The sequence below is a fragment of the Lepidochelys olivacea genome, assembly GCF_965140295.1.
Source record: "Lepidochelys olivacea isolate rLepOli2 genome assembly, chromosome: 10".
In the NCBI taxonomy this organism is placed as follows: Eukaryota; Metazoa; Chordata; order Testudines; family Cheloniidae; genus Lepidochelys; species Lepidochelys olivacea.
In genome coordinates, this window is record NC_140420.1 from 31,661,418 (window position 1) to 31,688,554 (window position 27,137).

At 44.6% G+C, this 27,137-nt stretch overlaps 1 protein-coding gene across 2 annotated transcripts in view; it reads right to left on the bottom strand.

Moving 5' to 3' along the window:
* Window positions 1-27,137, bottom strand: part of RHBDF1 (rhomboid 5 homolog 1) — a 110,399-nt gene that overhangs the window by 36,502 nt on the left and 46,760 nt on the right. For both annotated transcript variants that reach the window (XM_084640692.1, XM_084640691.1), the window contains exons 2-3: window positions 17,189-17,330; window positions 9,783-9,913 (exon numbers count right to left, since the gene is read on the bottom strand). In XM_084640692.1, the coding sequence (XP_084496818.1) occupies window positions 9,783-9,913; window positions 17,189-17,308 (251 nt within the window). In that variant the 5' untranslated portion in view covers window positions 17,309-17,330. The remainder of the gene's footprint in view (window positions 1-9,782; window positions 9,914-17,188; window positions 17,331-27,137) is intronic.

The following is a 27,137-nucleotide window of genomic DNA, read 5'->3' on the forward strand; positions in this document are numbered from 1 at the left end:
AGGGAAGCAGACTCAGTTACTGTTAGTTCATCAGGTTTATGCCTGGGCATCAGAGGGGAATATACCATTTTAGTATTAGCAGGAAGTAGTATGCCCTAGAATTAGAATTAGGCAGGGGCAAGATTCTGTTAATGGGGTTTGTGCCTGGGCAGCGAGAGAATAAACTGCTTTTTGACTTATAACAAAAAGGTCCCTATCCAAACGATCTGGGTTATGTAAATACATATCCAATTCAAAGGCCTCAGACAGCCTCTCCTGTTAAACTCCAATTGTAACCCCATTTATCTCAGACTGGTCCCCTCTATATATCCCTTCCCAGATACCCAAAACAGAAGAGCCTTGCAGTGTGTCCCGAAGGTCAAAAGACTTGGGCTATTTTCATCCAAGGAGGAGAGGGAATTCTAAAATCAAGGGGCCCTCATGGAGAATGCCCTCACCCTGCCAGCAGCCTCTTCTCTGTCATTCCCAAGAGGGCTTCAGCTTAAGCAGCTTTGCAGATGGCAGCTCTGGCAGTGAAGCCCAGGAAAAGAGGTGGCTCCCAGACTATCTGGAGCTTTATAGGTTAAAACCAGCATTTTAGATTTTACTTGGAAGTTAACCAGCAGCTAATGTAGATTACAGAGCTCTGGTGTCATGTGCTCCCAATAAGACACACTATTCACCCAGCACGCAGCTGCCTTCTGCACCAGGTCCAAATGTAGCCTCGCACTGCAACAGTCTAACCTTTGAGGGGGTCAACAAACATGTGAACAAGGGGGATCCAGTGGACATAGTGTACTTAGATTTCCAGAAAGCCTTTGACAAGGTCCCTCTGACAAAGGCTCTTATGTAAATTAAGTTGTCATGGGATAAGAGGGAAGATCCTTTCATCGATTGAGAACTGGTTAAAAGACAGGGAACAAAGGGTACGAATACATTGTAAATGTTCAGAATGGAGAGGGGTAACTAGTGGTGTTCCCCAAGGGTCAGTCCTAGGAACAATCCTATTCAACTTATAAATAAATGGTCTGGAGAAAGGAGTAAACAGTCAGGTGGCAAAGTTTGCAGATAATACTAAACTGCTCAAGATAGTTAAGACCAAAGCAGACCGTGAAGAACTTCAAAAAGATCTCACAAAACTAAGGGATTGGGCAAGAAAATGGCAAATGAAATTTAATGTGGATAAATGTAAAGTAATGCACATTGGAAAAAATAACCCCAGCTATACATACAATATGATGGGGGCTAATTTAGCTACAACTAATCAGGAGAAAGATCTTGGAGTCATCGTGAATAGTTCTCTGAAGACGTCCAAGCAGTGTGCAGCAGCAGTCAAAAAAGCAAACAGGATGTTAGGAATCATTAAAAAAGGGATAGAGAATAAGACGGAGAACATCTTATGGCCCTTATATAAATCCACGGTACGCCCACATCTTGAATACTGCGTACAAATGTGGTCCCTTCATCTCAAAAAAGATATACTGGCATTAGAAAAGGTTCAGAAAAGGGCAACTAAAATGATTAGGGGTTTGGAACAAGTTCCATATGAGGAGAGATTAAAGAGGCTAGGACTTTTCAGCTTGGAAAAGAGGAGACTAAGGGGGGATATGATAGAGGTCTATAAAATCATGAGTGGTGTGGAGAAAGTGAATAAGGAAAAGTTATTTACTTGTTCCCATAATATAAGAACTAGGGGCCACCAAATGAAATTAATGGGTAGCAGGTTTAAAACAAATAAAAGGAAATTCTTCTTCACTGAGCGCACAGTCAACCTGTGGAACTCCTTGCCTGAGGAGGTTGTGGCGAGGACTATAACAGGGTTTAAAAGAGAACTGGATAAATTCATGGAGGTTAAGTCCATTCATGACTATTAGCCAGGATGGGTAAGGAATGGTGTCCCTAGCCTCTGTTTGTCAGAAGGTGGAGATGGATGGCAGGAGAGAGATCACTAGATCATTACCTGTTAAGTTCACTCCCTCTGGGGCACCTGGCATTGGCCACTGTTGGTAGACAGGATACTGGGCTGGATGGACCTTTGGTCTGACCCAGTATGGCCATTCTTATGTTCTTAAGGTCTGCATCCAAGAAAAGAGAACCTGTCCTTCTGGACACATGCAAGTTGAACAAAGCCATCCTGGCCCAATGTCACTTGTTCATCCAACCAGGCCCCAGATGGTGAACTCTAGTCAAGCACCAACATCTCCTCCTTGGCAGAGACATGGACAGTTTCCTCTAATAACAAACCCAGCGCTCCCCACTGGTCTTCACCAGCCTGTGGATCTCACCTGATTGGAGTGACCCAAATTTTTCCTAACACCTCCAGCACCTCAGTAAGGTGATACAGGCCAAAAGTCAAGAGGCAGCTTTGCACTCCGCTTAGGAGTCTATTCCCTCAGGATATTGTTCTGCTCCTACAGACACCGATCGGTCAGCTCAAACAGGTACAAACAGGTACAACATCTGAACAATGTTCTCCATTTGCCCACAGTGAAAGGGACTAGAATCAGCACCCAGGCTGACACAGCCTGAATTAACTGGGCTGTCCACAGCCCAAAACAAACCCACTGACTGAGACTGTACAGGTGCTACAGTGGAGGAAAGAAACTTTCCTTACTTCCTGCGCGGCCACAATGTAAGGCTTCAAAACAATCTTTATAGCCCAGTTGACCAGATTTGTCTCGAGGCTTCTGTATCCAGCACTCTATCCACCTTCCCAGTCACTTCTTTTGTCACAGGATGTATGTGAACCAAGCTAATCTGTGAGGGTGAAGCCTGCACCTAGGGGCCACTCCACTGAAGGAAGAGGACAAAGCATTTTACTGTCCTAACCAACCACGGATGGAACAATGTAGTGACAGAAATGGATCATGCTTCGGAGCCCTCTGAACACCCTCCACCCCCATTAGCCACCAGCAAGGCAAGCCCCTTGCCCTGACAGCAGAGGACAAAAGAAAACAATTGCTCTGATTGAAGTCAAAGCTGTGATGTTAGGATGGAATGGGCAGCTATTCTGTTCTATTTCTGGCACTCATAATGGAATGCCAGGGTTATATTTGTGTGCACCCTAGCCCTAAAGATGTGCCCTGTCCCTTTGCAGTTTTGGAGCTCTGCTGAAGAGGTTAAAGGGAACAGAGTGGGGAAGCAAGGTGTGGTTGCAGGAGGCAGTTGTACTCCAGTGAGACTGAGCAGGCATGGGGCTTGGGCAAGCTGCGTTTGTTTGGTTTCTTGGATAGTAACTTTAATAAAACCCCAGTTTTAAAACCCTTCCTGGTCTGGGAGTGTAACATATCCCCCTTTGTATCTGAGCACCTTCCAGAGGCATATCAAGCTCAGTAACTAGCATCTGTGTCCTGTGGGTCATTCTCTTTCTCTCTTCCCCTCCCCAGGGGACGGTTTATCATTCTAGGGCATTGTGTACACACTACTCTGTTCCCATTAGCATGGCAGGGTGAAGAAGTGCACCCTGCACCTGGAGGTCTGTGGGGCCCAGGCGTGCCTCTGGGAATTGGTTCCAGCTGTGAAGAAGGCCAGGAGGCTGAGGGCTTGTTAGGGAGGGAAGGAGGCTAATGGCTCATTAGTCAATTCCATGCTCGGTATTTTCAGCTTCTGAAACGTTTAGTGGATGTGACCATTCTTTCCGTTAGGTGCGCACATGACACCCACCACAGCAGGCCCCTTTGTTTGGATCCTGCCCAGGCCCTGGGGTCTATGCAGTAGGCAGCATGGCGCAGGGCTAGCATCCATGCACGATTCACAGCAGCCCTCCCACACACATGCATTGGCTGGGCTTCACACTCAACACCACGGGTACCTGAAAAGCGATCGGGGAACTGACTGCCTTTTTCTCAGGGGCCTCCTGCCTGCCCGGTGCCCATGAATAGGCAGGGTCTGAATCCTCTCAAACCGTACCCGTCTGCTGCAAAGAAAAGAGAGCTGAAGGGAGAGAGCCTGCAGGGAGAGGCAGCAAATGAGAGGTGCCTTTTCCCATTGCCACTGGGGACGGGGTAAAGGGAGGGTATCGCACTGTCATTTATTCCTGTTCATAACATTTTCACCACAGTGACAGCTGAGACCAGGTGCACCCAAGGCCATGCTCTGATGGACAGCACAACCTTGCAGAGAGAAGCTGGGAATGGCAGAAAAGAGCCTCTGTGCTTGTAACTTGGAGCGGGGCCTGGGGCAAGAGCAGGGCCTGGGGCAATGTGGTAGGCCACAGACTCCCTTTCATGCACTTACACTCTTGCCCTGATTTCCCCAAGACTCCTGCTGACTCCAGAGAGGCCCGTGTCCCCCAGACTTCTGGAACTGAAGCCACTTTCTATTTAGGTGCCTAAATATTAGGGCTGTCAAGAGATTAAAAAAATTAATCACGATTAATCGTGCCATTAATCACACTGTTAAATAATAATAATAGAATACCATTTATTGAAATATTTTTGGGTGTTTTCTACATTTTCAAATATATTGATTTCAATTACAACACAGAATACAAAGTGTACAGTGCTCACTTTACTTTTTATTACAAATATTTGCACTATATAAAAACAAGAACTAGTATTTTTCAATTCATCTAATACAAGTACTGTAGTGCAATCTCTATCATGAAGTTGAACTTACAAATGTAGAATTATGTACAAAAACTGCATTCAAAAATAAAACAATGTAAAATTTTAGAGCCTGCAAGTCCACTCAGTCCTACTTCTTGTTCAGCCAATTGGTCAGACAAACAAATTTGTTTACATTGGCAGGAGATAATGCTGCCCGCTTCTTGTTTACAATGTCACCTGAAAGTGAAAACAGGCGTTCTCATGACACCATTGTAGCCGGCATCACAAGATATTTATGTGCCAGGTGCGCTAAAGATTCATATGTCCCTTGCTGCTTCAACTACCATTCCAGAGGACATGCATTCATGCTGATGACGAGTTCTGCTCGATAATGATCCAAAGCAGTGCGGACCGACATATGTTCATTTCCATCATGTGAGTCACATGCCACCAGCAGAAGGCTGATTTTCTTTTTTGGTGGTTCTGGTTCTGTAATTTCTGCATTGGAGTATTGCTCTTTTAAGACTTCTGAAAGCATGCTCCACACCTTGTCCCTTTCAGATTTTGGAAGGCACTTCAGATTCTTAAACCTTAGATCAAGTGCTGTAGCTATCTTTAGAAATCTCACATTGGTACCTTCTTTGCGTTTTGTCAAATCTGCAGTGAAAGTGTTCTTAAAATGAACAACATGTGCAGGGTCATCATCCGAGAGTGGTATAACATGAGATATATGGCAAAATGCAGGTAAAACAGAGCAAGGGACATACAATTCTCTGCCAAGGAGTTCAGTCACAAATTTAATTAACACCTTTTTTTTTAAACGAGCGTCATCAGCATGGAAGCATGTCTCTGGAATGGTGGCTAAAGCATGAAGGGGCATATAAATATTTAGCATATCTGGCACGTAAATACCTTGCAATGCCAGCTACAAAAGTCCCATGCAAATGCCTGTTCTGACTTTCTGGTGACATTGTAAATAGGAAGTGGGTAGCAGTATCTCCCATAAAAGTAAACAAACTTGTTTGTCTTAGCGATTGGCTGAACAAGAAGACTGAGTGGACTTGTAGGCCCTGACGTTTTACATTGTTTTGTTTTTGAGTGTAGTTATGTAACAAAAAATTCTACATTTGTAAGTTGCACTTTCACCACAAAGAGACTGCATCACAGTACTTGTATGAGGTGAATTGAAAAATAATTGTTTCGTTGAATTGTTTGTTTTGTTTATCATTTTTACATGCAAATATTTGTAATAACAAATAATATACACTGATTTCAATTAGAACACAGAATACAATACATATGAAAATGTAGAAAAACATCCAAATATTTAATAAATTTCAACCGGTATTCTATTGTTTAACAGTGAGATTAAAACTTCAATTAATCGGGATTAATTTTTTTGAATTAATCGTCTGAGTTAACTGTGATTAATCAACAGCCCTACTGAACATGGATCGAGCTGCCCACCTTTAGGAACCAACACTTGGAAATGTTGGCTTTTACCTCTCCATGCGTCAGATGCTTTCTCTATGAAATGAGGGTGCTGCTGTCCAGCCCCCGTGAAAGTAGGGGCAGAGGCCAGGAAGCTGAATTAAACACTCCCAGCTTTCTCCTGGAAGTCTTACTGTCAATTTAAACTCAACAGGACCAAAACTGGGCTCCTGATCTTCCCTCCCTACCCCTCCATCTCAGCCATTGTCTACCCCTATCTCCTCCCTCTCCCTTGGGGGACCTCTGGCTCTTACCCTTTCATCTCCCTACACTGGAATCTAGGCCATGGGAGAGAATCCTGCTGATTCTTCTTCTTCAGCATCACTAAGATCTGCTCTTTCCTTTCTGTCCATACCACTAAAACTCTCATCCAGACCCCCATCATCTCCTGCCTTAATGTCTGCAGACTCCCTGATACACACAGTGCTGCCCAGTCCACACAACACAGCTGCTGAGATCATCTTTCTGGCCAGCTCATCAGACCCCGTCCTTGCATCTCTCGACTGGCTCTCCACCTTCTTTGTATCAAATGTACATTTCTAGTCTTGCCCTTCCTACTTATCTGACCTAGTCTTTTATTACAGCATTTCCCACCCTTTTCTCCCACGCTCAGTGCCCCGTTTGCATCTCCTACAACTCCCTCCTGCTCATGGAATACCCTTCCAAGCTGGTCCACCAGACCCATTCCCCATTCCTTAGGAATCTGGTGGACCATCTACAAGCCATGAGTCAAAGACACTTGCCAAAAGGCATAAAGAAAAGCAGTGCCCTTAGCAGACCCTCTCTGCTGTGTACAAGCCTGTGTGGAACAGCTACATTGTCTTACTGCAGCATGTTTGAAATCACCTTTTCAGAGCAGGAGAACATTTTCGAAAGTTCCTGTACGTGACATGAAGGCAAATGGGACTTCTGAGCCATTTACCCACCCAGGAATTGTGACTCTCCAGTTGCACTGGGAGGGGCCTTGTGCACGTCTCAGGGCTGTAAAATAACAGTGCACAAAACAAACAATAGAAACGTTCACTACAGCAGAGACACAACGCCAGATCCAGGCTACCAAGCAGAGCCCACAGCTACCCCCAGCCTGAGAGAGTAAATGGATTTTCCAACATGCCCAGAAAGGCAGGACTCAAACTCCGTCAGATCAATAGCCAAAGACCCAGCACCAAGCATGCCCTGCCCAGGACCAGGCCCAGAGAGTCAGATCTAGGGACTGTTGGCATGAGCAGATCATCTGACCTCAGCTCCTCAATGGAGCATGAGCAGCTTCTCCACTATCCAGGGACCATTCTGCACCTGCTGTAGCCCCTCCACAGCCCAAGGAGCCCTCACCCCTCTGAACAGCACCAGGGGGAAGATTCATCCCACAGCTGTGCTAATGCAAGGATAGAGGGGAGGCAGCCTGTGCCTCCCACATTTAGGGGCTGCCCTAACTTGTGCCCAGTTGCAATGGTCCCTATGGGCCATTACAAGGGTGCAGAATTGCTGGGGCTCAGGGCTGAGCCGGCCGAACCGCCTCCTAACCTCAACTGCCCCCCTCACTTCTCTGGCCTATCCCCCAGAATGCACCCAGTGCTCAGAGCTCCTGCCGAGGTAGTGGTTCAGGTATTGGGCCTGACACAGGCCCCTTCTCCATGGTGTATTCCCTATTTCTTGAGCAGGGTGCTCATGCCTTCCCTATGGCCAGTCTAGCTGTTACAAAGGTCACAGAGCAGCAATGAACCTGGCCCAATGCCAGGTGTTCAGGACTCTGTGTACTGTTCAGGAGGTCTGAGAAAGTGATTGTTGGCAGGGAGGGGGTAGGTAGGAGATTAGGGAATGAACAGGCTGTGAACCCCAGAGACATCCCAACATACACTGATGAATGGACTTTCTGCCCTGTTAGACCTGACACCGCTGCCCTCTGGATGGCAGCACAGAGGCCATCAACCCTCCAAGCCCCAGTGGCCTCCCAGGCACCAAGGGCAGATGCAGAGGGAGGTGCTCATCATCAAGGGAGCTGAAGGCTCCTCTCCCATAAACGGGGAATGACCTCCTTACAGCCAGCAGAACCACATTAGCGGAGTATGTGAGATGGGGATCAAATCCATCACACCCAAGAGCCAGACGTACAAGCGTGTTCCCCACGTCACATTTTCAGGAATGGGGCGGGGGGGGGACTATTTAAAATGATAATTAGGAAAAGAGTATAACTGAGCGGGGACCATTCAGCTGTGCATGTTGTTCATCCATGGGGCAAGTCTCACACTGCGTTTGTTCAGGTACCCAGAGCACTGGGGCCCCAATTTTGTCTGGAGTTCTGGCAGCTACTATAATATGATAAATATTAACCAGGCCAAAAGTCATAGGGCAGGGATCAGGAAGGAGATAGCCACATCTGGGAGAAACTGGATCAGTATGCCTAATACAGACAGAAAAGTCACTTCTGCCTGTTAATGTGACCTGGGGCTTCAGGACCAGTTGGGGATGCAGATGCATGTTACCCCAATATACAGACATCACTAACAAGGCAGGGGGTTGCTCTCAGTCCTGAGGGCAGACACCATCCCACCAAGTTCTCCAGAACCCCAAAAGTCCCAAGTGCATAAAGGTGGCAGCCAAGAAAGCAGATGCCATGGGAACAGCTGCAGAGCAGCTCTCTCTCCCCTGCTCTACGTCTGCACAGCAGGATTCCCTCCTTCTCCAACAACTGCCTATTTTCAAGGGTTCTTTCCCCAAACACATCCAGGCACATGTACCTTCCTAAGAACCATCAGGGCCAGGCTGCTGTACAGATGTCAGACACACAAGGCAGGTGAGGTAATATCTTTTATTAGACCAACTTCTGCTGGTGAGAGAGAGAGAAGCTTCAGAGCAGACGTCAGGCAGACATCAGCTGGTTCTGCCGTTTCAAAAGGGATGGTCAGACTGCTTGCACAAGGCAAGAAGTGCATTGTTTGACACGCCATAAACACAAGCAGCCAAAGGAAATTTGCTCAAACTTTCCAAAGATCTTCCCTCTGGGCAGAGACCAAGCCGAGAACACATCAGCCCAGAAGGGAGTGTGTGAAACTAAGGGCCTAAAATAGAGTATGTCTCGCAGCCTTCCCTAGAGGGTCACTCTCAGCACTGCACAGAATTCTGTCCAAACTAACTGTTGCCCATGGCCCCTCCAGCTGCAGCTGGATCTCAGCCAAGGAAGCCCTTCATTTCCATTGGTTCTGGCAAAACAGCAGCTTGAGGTCATACTGGGCCAAGTGCAAATGGCCCTGAATAAGGACGGTGTAGAGCTGCTGGCCCCAGGAGACCTCTAGGACTGGGCTTGGGGCACAGGAGGACAACAGAAGCTCTTTGGCTAGCACATACTGCTTCTCTGTGTGCAGCCCAAAAACCATGACCCTGCCCCCTTTGCAATGATTTGAAGTATCTTCCCAAACACTATAATCTTCTGAAGGGCTTTGACCAAGTCAAAGCGAACAGGCAGTCCTAACGCTCCGAAAATATTCTGTTCAGTAAAAATCATGATAAGGCACTTCTAATGCAAGGTGGAGAGTGTAATGCAGCAACGTAGGCAAGCGCTGATCTCCCAGGAGCAGTTCTAACTAAACCACTCGTTAGTAGAGGAAACTGCTCCTTGGACTCCAACATCCAGAATCCTCAGCAGGAAATTGCTGCATCTCTTCAGAAAGTGCAAACGAAGCCAGGAGGCTTGTCAGCAGCAAATCCCAAGGCCTTCACCTTTCCCTCTTAAAACAGTCTCTGTGTGCACAATATGCCACATCTTACCTTCTGATGGTTTGGGTGATGGAGGTCTGTCGTTGTAGCATGGGCCGCCGCACCTCGTTTGGCGGGGAGGGGATGCGGGTGTTCTCAGCAGGCATGCTGACGCTTCTCAGGAAGGCCTGGCGTTTAAATGGCTGCAAAACAAAGTGGGGAGCATTTCAGTGCCCCTGCATTCATGCTGCACATTCATTCCCTAGCAAAACCCAACAGGGACATGAAACACAAAGGAACCAACAGTATAGCAGCTTCCCTAGCCAAGGGCTGTTTGTTCATTGCAGGGCACGAATAGCTCGTGGGCTAACAAGTGCTACTGGCCGGGTCTGTGGCAAAGCTCTTGCACCAGGCTTCTGCCCCTGCTCTAGGCTTTGCCACAGTGCTGAGTAGGTGAGAAAGATGTGTTACTTATGGTCCGGGCCTCTCTCCCTACACACCCCCAGGCTCACAGCGCTGCAACCCCAGAACTGGGCACTAGTCACATGAGTGAGGAGACGGACTTTGCCATCGTATCCAAAACACAAGACCTGGTAGTAATACAGGACTTTAAGTACTCAGACATCTGTTGGAAAAGTAATACAGCAAAACACAAGATCTCCAGCAAGTTCCTGGAGTGCACTGGGGACAACTTTTTGTTTCTGAAAGCAGAGGAAGTAACCAGGGACACAAGAATTTTAGATTTCATTCTGACCAGCAGGGAGGAATTGGTAGCAAACCTGAAGGTAGAAGGTAATATAGGTGAAAGTGACCATGAAATGACAGATTTCATGACTCTAAGAAAAGGAAGGAGTGAGAGCAGCAGCAGAAGGACAATGGATTTAAAAAAAGCAGACTTTAACAAATTGAGAGAAGTGGTAGGTAAGGTCCCATGGGAAAAAAAATCTAAGGGAAAAAGGAGTTCAAGAGAGTTGGCAGTTTCTCAAGGAGACAATATAAAAGGCACAACAGCAAATTATCCCAATGTGAAGGAAAGATAGGAATAATAGTAAGAGGCCAATATGACTCCATCAGGAGCATTTTAATTACCTGAAAATCAAAATAATCTGTGTTTCCACATTTTATCAGCCCAGAAGGGAGTGTGTGAAACTAAGGGCCTAAAATAGAGAATGTCTCGCAGCCTTCCCTAGAGGGGCACTCTCAGCACTGCACAGAATTCTGTCCAAACTGTACATTTAGTACAGTTCTATAAAATGTGGAAATACAGATGAATCGCTAAGAACAGCACAAGCAGGTAGGGACAAAATTAGAAAGACTACGGCACAAAATGAGTTACAACTTGCAGGGGACATAAAAGACAATACGAAGAGGTTCTTTAAATATATTAGGAGCAAGATTAAGACGAAGGAAAGGGTAGGTCCTCTACCTAGTGGGGAAGGAGAGCTAATAACAGCTGGCATGAAGAAAGCTGAGGTGCTTAACGCCTATTCTGTTTCAGTCTTCAGTAAAAAAGTTATGACGACTGTAACGCCCCCTCATGGCCATAGGTATGTCTGCAGTGCCCCCCCTCCCCCCGTTTCCCCTTTCTCAGGGCTCCTTGGACAAACCACACACAGTCTCTCTCCTCCAAATATAGTCCTTCTTGGGGTCTGGTTTCTTTCTTTACAAAGCTCCAAAAAAAGCAAACACAAAGGAGGAATTTTACCACTCACTCACAGAGCCCCCCCACAAATCTGTTCCAAGGCCTGGCTCTTACCTCAGAGCCTGGGGGCAGAAATGGTTTCCTCACAGAGCCTCTCCTATCAGTTTGCATCTACCCTACACAAGCTGACTCCCTTGCAGCTTCCCAAGTGTCAGTCTCTCCCCAACAGAACTGCTTCAGCTCTCTCAGAAGGAACCAGCTGCTTGAGGTTCCTTCCCTGCAACAGGTGTCTCCAACTGGCTCATTTAGCAAGCCTGGCCCAGGATTCTGCAGGCAGCTCCTTCGCTCCCTTTGCTCTCTCACAGTGACCAGATACTCAACACAATTAACATTAAAACAACAAGGGGGAAGGAACAAAAGCCAAAATAGGGAAAGAACAGGTTAAAGAATATTTAGATACGTTAGATGTATTCAAGTTAGCAGGACCTGATGTATTTCATCTTAGAGTACTCAAGGAACTAGCTGAAGCGATCTCAGATCTATTAGCAATTATCTTTGGCAAACTCATGGGAGGACAGGTCAGGTCCCAGGCAACTGGAGAAGAGGATACATAGTACCTGTCTTTACAAAGGGGAACAAAGAGGACTCAAGGAATCATAGACCAGACAGCCTAAATTCAATACCTAGAAAGATAGTGGAACAAATTATTAAACAATCAGAGGATAACAGGGTTATGAAAGGAATAGTCAGCATGGATTTGTCAAGAACAAATCATACCAAACCAACCTAATTTCCTTCCTTGAAAGGGTTAATAGCCTAGTGGATAGAGGAAAAGCATTAAATATGGTCTTTCTTGATTTTAGTAAGGCTTTTGACACTGTAAGAACATAAGAATGGTCACACTGGGTCAGACCAATGGTCCATTTCGCCCAGTATCTTGCCTTGTGACAGCAGCCAATGCCAGATGCTTCAGAGGGAATGAACAGAACAGGGCAGTTATCAAGTGGATCCATCCTGTTGTCCAAACCCAGCTTCTGGCAGTCAGATGCTTAGGGACATTGAGAGCACAGGGTTGCATCCCTAACCATCTTGGCTAAGACCAATAGTTGGACTATCCTCCATGAACTTCTCTAATTCCTTTTAAACCCAGTTATACTTTTGGCCTTCACAACATCCCCTGGCAATGAGTTCCACGGGTTCACTCTCCATTGTGTGAAGTACTTCCTTTGTTCGTCTTAAACCTTCTGCCTATTCAATTTCATTGGGTGATCCCTAGTTCCCGTGTTACGTGGGGGTAAATAATACTTTCTTATTGACTTTCTTCACATCATTCATGATTTCATAGATCTCTATCGTATCACCCCTTTGTCATCTTTTCTAAAATGAACAATCCCAATCTTTTTAATCTCTACTCATATGGAAGCTGTTTCATACCCCTAATCATTTTTGTTACCCCTCTTTGTACCTTTTCCAATTCTGATATTTCTTTTTTGAGATGGGGCAACTGGAATCACATGCAGTGTAAAAGTGTGGGTTACTATGGATGTCTATAGCGGCATTATTATGTTTTCTGTCTTATTATCGATCCCTTTCGTAATGGTTGCTAACACTGTTAGCTTTTGGGTTTGCTGTTGCATATTGAGCAGATGTTTTCAGAGAACTAGCCGTGATGTCTCCAAGATCACAGTTTGAGTGATAACAGCTAATTTAGTATGTATAGTTGGATTATGTTTTCCAATTAACATTACTTTGCATTAATCATTATTGAATTTCATCTGCCATTTTGTTGCCCAGTCACCCAATTTTGTGATATCCATTTGTAACTCTTCAGTCTGCTTTGGACTTAACTATCTTGAGTAATTTTGTATCATCTGCAAACTTTGCCACCTCATTGTTTACCCCCTTTCCCAGATCATTTATGAATATGTCCTTGGGGGACATCACTATTTACCTCTCTCCATTGTGAAAACTGACCATTTATTCCTACCCTTTGTTTCCTATCTTTTAACCAGTTACTGATCCAGGAAAGGATCTTCCCTCTTATCACATGACAGCTTACTTTGCTTAAGAGCCCTTGGTGCGGGACTTTGTCAAAGGCTTTCTGAAACTTCAAGTACACTATATCAACTGGATCATCCTTGTCCACATTTGTTGATCCTCTCTAAGAATTTTAATAGATTTGATGAGGCATGATTTTCCTTTACAAAAGCCAAGCTGACTCTTCCTCAAATATCATGTTCCTCTATGCGTCTGATAATTCTGTTCTTTCCTATAGTTTCACCAATTTCCCTCATACTGAAGTTAGACTTACCGGCCTGTAATTGCCAGGATCACCTCTAGACACTTTTTTAAAAATCAGCTTTGCATTAGATATCCTCTAGGCATCTAGTACAAAGGCTTATTTAAGCAATAGGTTACATACTGCAGCTAGTAGTTCTGCAATTTCATATCTGCATTTCCTTCAGAACTCTTGGGTGAATACTATCTGGTCCAAAGGACTTATTACCATTTAATTTATTCCAAAACCTCCTCTATTGACACCTCAATCTGGGACAGTATCTCAGATTTGTCACCTAAGGAATCTCCCTCACAGCCTCTCCAGTGAAGACAGATGCAAAGAATTCATGTAGCTTCTCCACAATGGCCTTGTCTTCCTCGAGTGCTCCTTTAGCACCTGGATCATCCAGCGGCCCCCTGGCTGTTTGGCAGGCTTCCTGCTTCTGATGTACTTAAAAAAAAATGTTGCTTTCGTTTGCGTCTTGCTAGTTGCTCTTCAAATTCTTTTTCAGCCTGCCTGATTACATTTTTACACTTGACTTGCCAGAGTATATGCTCCTTTCTAATTTCCTCATTAGGATTTGACTTCCAATTTTTAAAAGGATGCCTTTTTGCCTCTAACCACCTCTTTAATTATGTTGTTTAGCCACAGGGGCATTTTTTGGTCCTCTTACTGTTTTTTTGTTGTTTTTATTTGGTGTATATATTCAGTTTGAGCCTCTATTATGGTATCTTAAAATATTTTCCATGCAGCTTGCAAGCATTTCACTCTTGTGACTGTTCCTTTTAATTTTTTTTAAACTAGCCTCCTCATTTTTAGGTAGTTGCCCTTTTTGAAGTTAAATGCTACTGTGGAGGGTTTCATTGGCATTTTCCCCCCTACAAGCACATTAAATTTAGTTACATTATATTCACTGTTACCGAACAGTTCAGCTATTTTCAACTCTTGGACCAGATCCTGTGTACTTTAGGACTCCATGACTTAGGACTAAATCAAAAATGCCTCTCCCCTTGTGCATTCCTGGACTAGCTGCTCCAAGAAGCAATTGTTAAAGGTGTCTAGAAATTTTATCTCTGCATGAGGTACATGTACCCAGTCAATAAGGGAATAGTTGACATCCACCATTATTATTGGGTTTTCTGTTTTTGTAGCCTCTCTGATCTCCCTGAGCATTTCACAAACCACTGTCACCATTCTGGTCAGGTGGTCGATAGAACATTCCCTACTTCTATACTCTTATTATTCAAGCATGGAGATTAGTTCCACATGACTTTCTCTCGAGCAAACTAGGAAATGCATTCTAGATGAAGTTACTATAAAGTGGGGGCACAACTGGTTGAAAGACTGTACGCAAAGAGTAGTTATCAATGGTTCACTGTCAAACCAAAAAGTCATATCTAGTGGGATGTCAGAAAAGTCAGTCCTGGGTCTGGTACTATTCAATATTTTCATTAATGACCTGTATAATAGAGTGGAGAGTATGCTTATGAAATTTGCAGATGACGCCAAACTGGGAGGAGTTGCAAGCACGTTGGAAAACAGAATTAGAATTCAAAATGACCTTGACAAATTGGAGAATTGTTCTGAATTCAACAAGATGCAATTCAATAAAGATAAGTAAAGTACTTTGCATTTAGGTAGAAAAAATCAAATCATAGAATATCAGGGTTGGAAGGGACCCCTGAAGGTCATCTAGTCCAACCCCCTGCTCGAAGCAGGACCAATTCCCAGTTAAATCATCCCAGCCAGGGCTTTGTCAAGCCTGACCTTAAAAACCTCTAAGGAAGGAGATTCTACCACCTCCCTAGGTAACACATTCCAATGTTTTACCACCCTCTTAGTGAAAAAGTTTTTCCTAATATCCAATCTAAACCTCCCCCACTGCAACTTGAGACCATTACTCCTCGTTCTGTCATCTGCTACCATTGAGAACAGTCTAGAGCCATCCTCTTTGGAACCCCCTTTCAGGTAGTTGAAAGCAGCTATCAAATCCCCCCTCATTCTTCTCTTCTGCAGGCTAAACAATCCCAGCTCCCTCAGCCTCTCCTCATAACTCATGTGTTCTAGACCCCTAATCATTTTTGTTGCCCTTCGCTGGACTCTCTCCAATTTATCCACATCCTTCTTGTAGTGTGGGGCCCAAAACTGGACACAGTACTCCAGATGAGGCCTCACCAATGTCGAATAGAGGGGAACGATCACGTCCCTCGATCTGCTCGCTATGCCCCTACTTATACATCCCAAAATGCCATTGGCCTTCTTGGCAACAAGGGCACACTGCTGACTCATATCCAGCTTCTCGTCCACTGTCACCCCTAGGTCCTTTTCTGCAGAACTGCTGCCTAGCCATTCGGTCCCTAGTCTGTAGCGGTGCATGGGATTCTTCCGTCCTAAGTGCAGGACTCTGCACTTATCCTTATTGAACCTCATCAGATTTCTTTTGGCCCAATCCTCCAATTTGTCTAGGTCCTTCTGTATCCTATCCCTCCCCTCCAGCGTATCTACCACTCCTCCCAGTTTAGTATCATCCGCAAATTTGCTGAGAGTGCAATCCACACCATCCTCCAGATCCTTGCACAAATAGAAAATGGGGAATAACTAGTTAGGTGGTAGTACTTCTGAAAAGGGTCTGGGGTGATAGTGGATCACAATTTGAATATAAGCCAACAATGTGATGCAGTTAAATAATGACTAAATACCATTCTGGTAGTGATGTAGTTCTACCCGGAAAGGGAGAAATTTCCAGTGGGTTGGGTGAATGTCGACGTGGACATAGACGTCCTTCATATCAAGAGCTGCAAACCAGGCTCCATGGGGAAGGGAGGGGATAATAGATGCCAGCATCACCATATGGAACTTATTACGTATTTAATTCTTAACTGCCTTTTATCAATAGTTATTGTACAGGCTATTCCTACCTTACTTCCTGTACTAAACACCTTCTCACTATTTTTGTTGTTGTTGAAGACAAGTTTAAAAAGAAGAGTTCACTATCAACTATTTATGAATTGTTAATTTCATCCCTTCCTCACTTATTAATGGAGCTACTTTCTTCCCAGTTCCTCTCTGCCCTTGATATATATGTAACCGCCCCATTCCCATTTTTTCATTCTCCCTGGTACTGTAGTCCATTGTGTGGCTCTTAGGATCCACTGGGTTGTTGCTGATTTCCCATGCTCCTGGCATACTGACATGTTAACACTCCACTTACTCTTCATCTTTTCTTTCCAGACAACCCACCTTCTGCCTCCCTTTGTCTGTTGGAAGGTACAATTCAGATCACCTGACTTAAATGAAGCTCTCGTTTCCATCCTTACCCCTGTAACTTAATAACCATTTAATATGCCCTACCTGTTTTGTATCTAGGAGGCCTAGACCATATAATGCCATATAATAAAGTATCCCTAGACCATATAATGCAAACAGGCTCTCAACACAGTAGAGTCCAAAGCTCTAAGCATCCAAATCCCTTCCCATTGTGCGTACAGACTACATTGAACTCACATATTCATTCCTTATGCCCCCTCCCCGATCTTCGTACATTACTCATACCAGTACCTGCACAAAGGTGGGCTCCTCAGGCATTGCCACAGAGATGGGCACCGGTATGTCGAGTTTGAGCCATGGCGGCTTCTTCCGCTGTAAACTGCTCGTGCTGTCACGCCGCACTTCAGACATCTTCCTGTCTCAGTCCTCAGGCCTGAGGAAAAGGGAAGAGATCATTGAGTTTGGAAGGAGTCCATGCCGTTCATTGGTCAGGCAGATCTCGCCTTTTATCATGCATACAAAGTGGCTATGAGCAGCTACCGATTCACTCAAATCCTGTCCCTAGTTAGCTGATTTGCTGAGTACTTTCTGTGACTAATCTGCTATTGCAGTTTTGTGAGCAGTTTGCTATGGGTATTCAAGAGTCACCTTCCCAGCAGTTCTGATAAGTTCTGATTAGACACACAGATCACATGGCATGTTTCTGTTCTCCAACAGGAGGAAGGGAACACCTAGAATCAGGTTTCCAGAGTGAACGCTAAGTTGTTGTTTTAAAATTCACTTTCCATTAACACTGTCTGAGATTTGCTTAATAGCCACTATTTCCTCAAGGACTGAGGATGGATTACCGCTTATTTGGACCTGGGTCCAATTCAACCAATGGGCCCTCCCAACAAATCAAAGCCATCAACTTCACTCTGAAAACTCCTTGTGATTCATGTCCATTCCCTAGCCGAGCCTGAGCCAAGAACTGTATTTCTGACTTTGGCAAACACTAATTAACTATTATTGTCTTAAAATTCAATTTTATTTAACTGTTTTATATAAAACCCAACCACATACTGACCTCAGAAAAAATGAGCTCAGTGTGCAAACTACAGAAGCTCATCAATTCCAGGTTAAATCCAGGACAGAGTGTAGTCATATGGGAACAGTACAGAAATAGCATTAAATAAAAATCACTGTGGTTAACGAAATGTTTTAACAACAATGTGACAAATTACCATCTTACCCACTTTACTAGAGGTTATGCCCTTTTTCCCTGCCCTTTGCCTTTTTGGGTTGAGCTCTTCCGGGCAGGGATTGTGTTTGGAAAGTGCACTGTGTGTGCAACAGAAACAGAAACAAATCATCCTCCTCATCAAATATTCCTATATACAAATTTACAAATATGCCGAGCCCTTCATACAAATTTGTTCTCTGTCCCAGCATCCTCAGTGCGGTGGGCTGAGGAGGATGCAGAAACACAATGTTTGTATAAATACAAGCTAGCAATTATTGTATTGTGTACTGTGGCCAGTTCTGGGCACCACATTTCAGGAAAGAGGTGGACAAATTGGAGAAAGTTCAGGAGAAGAGCAACAAAAATGATTAAAGGTCTAAAAAACATGACCTACGAGGGAAGATTGAAAAAACTGGGTTTGTTTAGTCTGGAGAAGAGAAGACTGAGGTGGGACATAACAGTTTTCAAGTACATATAAGGTTGTTACAAGGAGGAGGGAGAAAAATATGAATATTTTCTCAGGCCCAATTCTCCTTGCACTTACCTGGGTTAGAATCACAGAAATGTAGGCCTGGAAGGGATCTTGATAAATCATCTAGTCCAGTCCCTGCATTGCGGCAGGATTATCTAGAGTAGACCATCTCTAACAGGTTTTTGTCTAATCTGTTCTTAAAAACCTCCAATGAAAGATGGAGATTCCACAACCTTCCTAGATAACCTGTTCCAGTGCTTTTCCACCTTTACAGTCAGGAATTTTTTCCTCATGTCTACCCTAAATCTCCCTTGCTGCAATTTAAACCCATTGCTTCTTGTTTTGTCCTCAGGGGTTAAAGAGAACAATTTATCATCCTCCTCTTTATAACAACCTTTTACATACTTGAAGACTTATGTCCCCCCTCAGTCTTCTCTTCTTCAGCCTAAACAAACCCAATTTTTACAATCTTTCCTTGTCAGTCATGTTTTCTAAACCTTTAATAATTTTTCTTGCTCTGCTCTGGACTTTCTCCAATTTGTCCACATCTTTCCTGAAGTGTGGAGCCCAGGGTTGGATGCTATACTCCAGCTGAAGCCTTATCAATACTGAGTACAGTGGAAGAAATTACTTCTTGTTTATAACACTCCTGATACGTCCCATAATGATCACTTTTTTTTTTTTTTTGGGGGCAACAGAATTACATTGTTGACTCATATTTAGTTTGTGATCCACTATAACCCCCACATCCCTTTCTGCAGTACTCCTTCCTTAGGAGTCATTTCCCATTTTGTATTTATGCAATTGATTATTCCTTCCTAAGTTTAGTACTCTGCATTTGTCCATATTGAACTTCATCCTATTTACTTCAGACCATTTCTCCAGTTTATCAAGATCATGTTGAAATCTAATCCTGTCCTCCAGAGCGCTTGGTACCCCTCCCAGCTTGGTATCATCCACAAACTTTATAAAGTGTACTCTCTATGCCATTATCCAAATCATTTATGAAGACATCAAATAGTACTGGACATAGGACAGATCCTTGCAGGTCCCTTCCAGCTCAATTGTGAGCCATTGGTAACTGCTCTCTGAATATGGTTTTCCAGCCAGTTCTGCACCCACCTCATAGTAGGTTCATCTAGGCTATATTTCTCTAGTTTGTTTATGAGAAGGTAGTAAGAGACCACATTAAAAGCCTTACTGAAGTCAAAATATATGAAATCTGTTGCTTCCCCCGTCCACAAGGCTTGTTACCTTGACAAAGAAAGATATTAGTTTGGTTTGACATAACTTATTCTTAACAAATTCATGTTGACTGTTAACTTATTTTCTTCTGGGTGCTTACAAATAGAATGTTTGATCATTTGTTCCATTATCTTTCTGGGTATTGAAGTTAAGATGACTGGTCTATAATTCCCTGGATTGTCCTTATTCCCCTTTTTATAGATAGGTACTATATTTGCCCTTTTCCAGTCCTCTGGTATCTCTTCCATCCTCCATGAGTTCTCAAAGATAATCGCTGATGGCTCAGAGATCTCTTCAACCAGTTCCTTGTGTATTCTAATGTGTAATTCATCAGGCCCTGCTGACTGGAAGACATCTAACTTGTCTAAGTGGGGTTCTCTACTAATATCTCCATGGGCCCTACCTACCACAGGGAGGGTGAGGAAGAGGTGGAGCCATGGTCCATCCCCTCCACACAGTGCATGTGGAGGGGACTGTATGTTGAACCAATACCTTCAAATCACAATGTGTCCCTTTATCATTTGCAAGCATCTAAGACACAGACACAAATCTGGAGAGAGGTCTCCTCTCAGATTACTAAGAGTTAATTAATTTTACAAAATATAGTGCAGTAAATTCACTGGAAAATGACACCTTATCAAGGAATTAAAATTGAACCACCACTGCCAAGTACAGCCTATTTTTCTGCATTTCTGTAGTTTACTTGTGAGCTGTTCTGAGAAACAGTGCCATATAACTGTATAAATGGTTACAGTTATATGAAGTGTGAAGCGGATACGCTGGGAGAAATGGGTCACCATGAGCTGATGGATAGCGGCTTGGATTCAGTAGTGAGCCCAAGATGAACAGGAGAAAGACAGACACTGGGTGTCTTGCTTTGTGCTGGCTTCCAGCCCAGGCTTCTGGACCCTTGTGGAGTTGATGTCAGGGAACTGGACCTGGGTGAGCAGACTAGCCCCAGCTTGGCCTGGTTGAGGGGATTGCATTTCAGTAAAGTCTCAGGCCCCCCAAAAGGCCAGGGAATTAATAACTGAGCCCATGGAGTTGGCCATGCCCTTCATATATACTTTGTGGTTTGGCTAATTTTATTTTGTTGTGTTAAGGAACGTCTATCTTGTTTACCAAATAAAAAAGATTCCTGTTTCCTATTTCCAGGACTCCCCTGTGTTCGGAAGTGGTGAAAAATCACCTGTAAGAGGGTCCCAATGGTTAGATTATAAATTTCTAAAAACTGGACATGAACAAGGTGTCAGGTGGGGCTTGAGCTGACCATTTTATTTATTTTAAAAGGGACTCCTGATGTTCTGTTGAACCTGGCTCTTGTTACTCCTGTTGCTGCCTAGCAGAAGGGATACATTGGCAGAGTTTATATGAGCCATTTAGCGGATCTTAAACATAAAAAAGAAGCTTACAAGAAGTGGAAGGTTGGACATATGACCAGGGAAGAGTATAAAAATATTGCTCGGGCATGTAGGAATGATATCAGGAGGGCCAAATCGCACCTGGAGCTGCAGCTAGCCAGAGATGTCAAGAGTAACAAGAAGGGTTTCTTCAGGTATGTTGGCAACAAGAAGAAAGCCAAAGAAAGTGTGGGCCTTACTGAATGAGGGAGGCAACCTAGTGACAGAGGATGTGGAAAAAGCTAATGTACTCAATGTTTCTTTTGCCTCTGTTTTCACTAACAAGGTCAGCTCCCAGACTGCTGCGCTGGGCATCACAAAATGGGGAAGAGATGGCCAGCCCACTGTGGAGATAGAGGTGGTTAGGGACTATTTAGAAAAGCTGGACGTGCACAAGTCCATGGGGCCGGACGAGTTGCATCCGAGAGTGCTGAAGGAATTGGCGGCTGTGATTGCAGAGCCATTGGCCATTATCTTTGAAAACTCGTGGCGAACCGGGGAAGTCCCGGATGACTGGAAAAAGGCTAATGTAGTGCCAATCTTTAAAAAAGGGAAGGAGGATGATCCTGGGAACTACAGGCAAGTCAGCCTCACCTCAGTCCCTGGAAAAATCATGGAGCAGGTCCTCAAAGAATCAATCCTGAAGCACTTGCATGAGAGGAAAGTGATCAGGAACAGCCAGCATAGATTCACCAAGGGAAGGTCATGCCTGACTAATCTAATCGCCTTTTATGATGAGATTACTGGTTCTGTGGATAAAGGGAAAGCAGTGGGTGTATTGTTTCTTGACTTTAGCAAAGCTTTTGACACGGTCTCCCACAGTATTCTTGTCAGCAAGTTAAGGAAGTATGGGCTGGATGAATGCACTATAAGGTGGGTAGAAAGCTGGCTAGATTGTCGGGCTCAACGGGTAGTGATCAATGGCTCCATGTCTAGTTGGCAGCCGATATCAAGTGGAGTGCCCCAAGGGTCGGTCCTGGGGCCGGTTTTGCTCAATATCTTCATAAATGATCTGGAGGATGGTGTGGATTGCACTCTCAGCAAATTTGCGGATGATACTAAACTGGGAGGAGTGGTAGATACGCTGGAGGGGAGGGATAGGATACAGAAGGACCTAGACAAATTGGAGGATTGGGCCAAAAGAAATCTGATGAGGTTCAATAAGGATAAGTGCAGAGTCCTGCACTTAGGACGGAAGAATCCCATGCACCGCTACAGACTAGGGACCGAATGGCTAGGCAGCAGTTCTGCAGAAAAGGACCTAGGGGTGACAGTGGACGAGAAGCTGGATATGAGTCAGCAGTGTGCCCTTGTTGCCAAGAAGACCAATGGCATTTTGGGATGTATAAGTAGGGGCATAGCGAGCAGATCGAGGGACGTGATCGTTCCCCTCTATTCGACATTGGTGAGGCCTCATCTGGAGTAGTGTCGTTTTGGGCCCCACACTACAAGAAGGATGTGGATAAATTGGAGAGAGTCCAGAGAAGGGCAACAAAAATGATTAGGGGTCTAGAACACATGAGTTATGAGGAGAGGCTGAGGGAGCTGGGATTGTTTAGCCTGCAGAAGAGAAGAATGAGGGGGGATTTGATAGCTGCTTTCAACTACCTGAAAGGGGGTTCCAAAGAGGATGGCTCTAGACTGTTCTCAATGGTAGCAGATGACAGAACGAGGAGTAATGGTCTCAAGTTGCAGTGGGGGAGGTTTAGATTGGATATTAGGAAAAACTTTTTCACTAGGAGGGTGGTGAAACACTGGAATGCGTTACCTAGGGAGGTGGTAGAATCTCCTTCCTTAGAGGTTTTTAAGGTCAGGCTTGACAAAGCCCTGGCTGGGATGATTTAACTGGGAATTGGTCCTGCTTCGAGCAGGGGGTTGGACTAGATGACCTTCTGGGGTCCCTTCCAACCCTGATATTCTATGATTCTATGATTCATTTGTCCATCTCCAGCCTTCTCATGAAAATCTGGCAGGTGGCAGAAGACAGCAGCAGGGACAACATCATACGGGAGGGAAAACACATAAGGACAAAGAACCTCATCCAGTAAACTCTGCATCAAGCCCACAACTTCTGACTTTTAGACCAATATCCAGCGCTGATTTAAAGACTTCAATGTGATGGAGAATCCACCATGTCCCTAGGCAAGTTGTCCCAGTGATTAAATACCCTCACTGTAAAAAATACCCTATTTCCAGTTTGAATTTGTTTAGCTTCAGCTTCCAACCTGTGTGTTTTGTTTTGCCTTTAGCTCCAAGATTAAAGAGCCCTCTACTATCAGAAATGTCTTCCCCATGTAGACCATGATCACATCACCTCTTAACCTTCTCTTGGATAAACTAAGTACATTGAGCTTCTTTAGTTTCTCACTGAGGCAGGTTTTCCAGACCTCCAGCCATTCTGGTAGCTCTCTTCTGAACCCTTTCCAATCAGTCAACGTACTTTCGAATTGCAGACAGCAGAACTAGACACAGTAGCTAGTAATGGTCTCATTACTGCCATATAAAGAAATAATGCCACGTCCTTACTTCCACTCAGTGTTCTCCTGCTGCTACATGCTGATGTAGTCTGTTAGGCATTAAAAAGCTAGAGATTCCTCTAGCTCCAGGAATAGAGACCATCTTGCAACAGCAATCGTACCAGTCAACTAGTATGTACAATAACCTCCAGAATGATGCCAGCCACTTGCACTGCTTCACATACCCAAGGGCACCATAAAGGAATGTGGGTGTTAGTTCTCACGCACACCCTTACTGCTGTCCTTGGTGTCAGAGCTGTACTAATTCCAAGCCAGGACAAACCAGCCAGGGAGGCTGGAGATTAATACTGATCCCCAGGGTACAACAGAGCTAAACAAGGGCATCAGAGCATTAGTCAGAATAAGAGATGGGAAAGCACAATTACCAGACAGCCTTCTGCATTTTATCCTAACATGCAATATGCTGACAAATTCCCCATCGTTGACTAAGACTGGGAACAAGGTAGGTTTCTCAAGCTCTGGAATCTGAAAACATACTCTCAGTGCAGTTCAGAAGTGAATAGTATTTGTCAAATGAGCCTGATAAGAGGCCAAAGTTCCCTGAAACACTCTTATCATACAGCCACTGCAATGTGTGGAGGTGTCAGTCTGGTGGCTGCCTAAAAGGTCTTAACACAACTAGCCTCACATGTACCAAATACAACACAAGTATTTATGGAAGAGCTTACATCACATGCCTCAGAAGCTAAATTGATAGCTTCTCAAGCAACTCTCTACTCTCAGCTGCATTTTCACTAAATGCTTAGAAAGAATTCCAACCCAATGTCATCTGGAAACCTTCTTGTCTGTTGTGTATAGAGCCTGTCGTTGGCTCCAGCAAAGCCTACAGGGCCAGTAGGGTTTGACTTAACAGCATAAATGCTTAAGATACTAGGAACTGATCAAAACCAGCACATGGCCCAAACAAGTCCTCAGGTCAAGCTGGGAATGCAGATGCATGAATCATCCCATATCGCGTAAGAGTTTACACAGCAATCCTACAGTCTGGGCTATGCTTAGTCATATGGGCAAAGTCCGGTCCACACCCAAAAGGCTACTCTATTGGGAGGTGTAGCATGTTTTTGCTGGCACCTTCACATATTTTTCTCCCAACACTAACTGTACATGAGTCACCCTCTGTTGCAAGCATGGCAGCTACTTTACTACTTTGGAGACATCTGCTCAGGAATCAGTCTTCTTATGCGTCTCCCCCACAAAAAAACCCACTGAAGGAACATATAACTGGAGAGCAGGTATTTGTTTAATTGCAAAAGAAAGAGAAAGGAAGCCAGGACATTTAGAACAAGGTGTCAAACACTACAGAGAAAGAGGAAGTGGCTCCCAATTGTCTTTCTGATCGGGTTTCCAGGGAGCTAGCCCCTGGGTGCAGGCAGGTCAGCTAGACCTGGGATGGGAGTAATCTGTAAATTCATAGATTTTTTAAGTCCAGAAGGAACAATTCTGATCTCCTCATCTGACCTCCTGCATAACACAGGCCAGGGAATTTCACCCACTGATTCTTACATCTAGTCCATATTTTGTCATTGAGATAGAATGTACCTTTTACCAAAAAAAAGGCATACAAGCTTGATTTAAAGATTCCTAGTTATAGAGAACAAATTGCTGTTACACTTTTTAAATGAGAAAATACATGCTGGGCACCTAGTCAGAGAGCAGATAACTGGTGAGATTCTGTGAGCAGCAACCAGCTCCTGGGAGTATATTCTGATACAAGCAGAAGAATTTTGTTTCACTTGTGACAGGCGAATGGCTGAGGTTTCACCTTGATAGTTTTTGATGTGAATGGTGTGTGGGCTACACTTCGTTTTCATGGTCAGGTCATGGCCCACTGGTGCAGAAATGGTCCCACCCTCAGTTTCTTGGGGAACTGTGGTAAACATCTGTTCCCCAGTCTGGAAGGACTGGCTAGAAGTTGTAATAAGTGATGCAGACCGGCCTGCCACAGGGAACCCTCAGAGAGACCATCACAAAATGGTGGGAGGCTTCTTTCTCAGGGCTGCAGATGAAAAGGGTCCCAGTCTGAGGACATGAGTGAGCTCCCTCCTGCTAATCTCCTTATTTCAGAGGGTGACAAGGCATCGAGTCCTTCTGTGACATGGGAGCTGGGCTGTGGTCCTGTCATCATGAGTCAGGCTTTGCATCATCCAGACAGGTCTTCACCAAAAACAGCCGGGGACCTGATGCAGGTTTTTACCCCCTACTGCAGAAAATGGCATGAGGAAGAGGAGCAGCTTTACTCTGCCCTCTGCACTGCACTACCCCTCTCCATGCCAGGCCAGTGTGGGTCAGTGAATTTGTCATATATAGGATTGGTTTCACACTCTAACACCAACAGGAATACAGGAACTGCCCCATAGCTATCCCTTGGGTTTGCCAACCTCCTGTAATAGACACACTGCAGGTTGAATCACGCAATCCTAAAGACTTCCTATTGGAATTTGTTTTCTCCTGAATTGCTGCAAGCAAAAACACTGGGTAACTGCTGAGGCTAGCTCTGTGCCCAAACGGTCACATTTACTTTATATTGACTCATGGAAGAGACAGCTCCGGGTTCCCAAATGCCAGATGGAGAGAGTGGGGAGGAGGGGTGTGTGTGTGTGTGCGCGCGTGCGTGCATATGCTCACAACCACATTTCTTCTCACTCAATGCCAGAGGGAGCAGAGTGTGTGTGTGCACGTGAGAGCACAGGCAGGTCTCTGTTGGAGCAGCTCTGGGCTTTAGAACTAAAAAGGGGTCACCTGAAGCTCAATGGAGAGAAACTCAGACAAGTACATACAGTGAGGCAGCAGAACAAATCCTCCGGCAGGCTGTTGTGCAGACCTGAGGGGCAGACTCTGAGAACAACCTGCAAAGCAGGGACTCCAGGTAGTCGGGAAGGTATTGTTCAGAACAATCCTGTTTGACTGAGGGGTTGGCCACCCACAAACTTGCTCAGTTTGCAAACCCTGTGTGAACAGTCTTAAACTGGATTAGAAATGGCTATAACCGATTAAGTGAAGTTGATGACGAGCTGAAGGTAAATAAATCACTATAAGCTATTTCTAAACTGACTTAGAAGTAGTCACACAGGGCTTTGCTCTTGCTTAACAAACACTGCAAGTTTGTCATTCAGGGTGAATGCTCTCTAATGGGGAAGTAAGAGCCCCCAAATGCCTTCCAAACACTCAAAGGCAACCACTTTAAAACTGTACTGAGCTGGGCTGGTGACCTGCAAGTGGAAGGCTCAGGCTACATTAGCAATGTCCTCAGGCATCCATTCCCTATGGTAAGTAATAAAATGTTACAGAAATATTTATGGATTTGGAAAGAAGCGAGGTGATGTATTAATATGTTACAGTGATAATGGAATATCTTCTGTTCCAA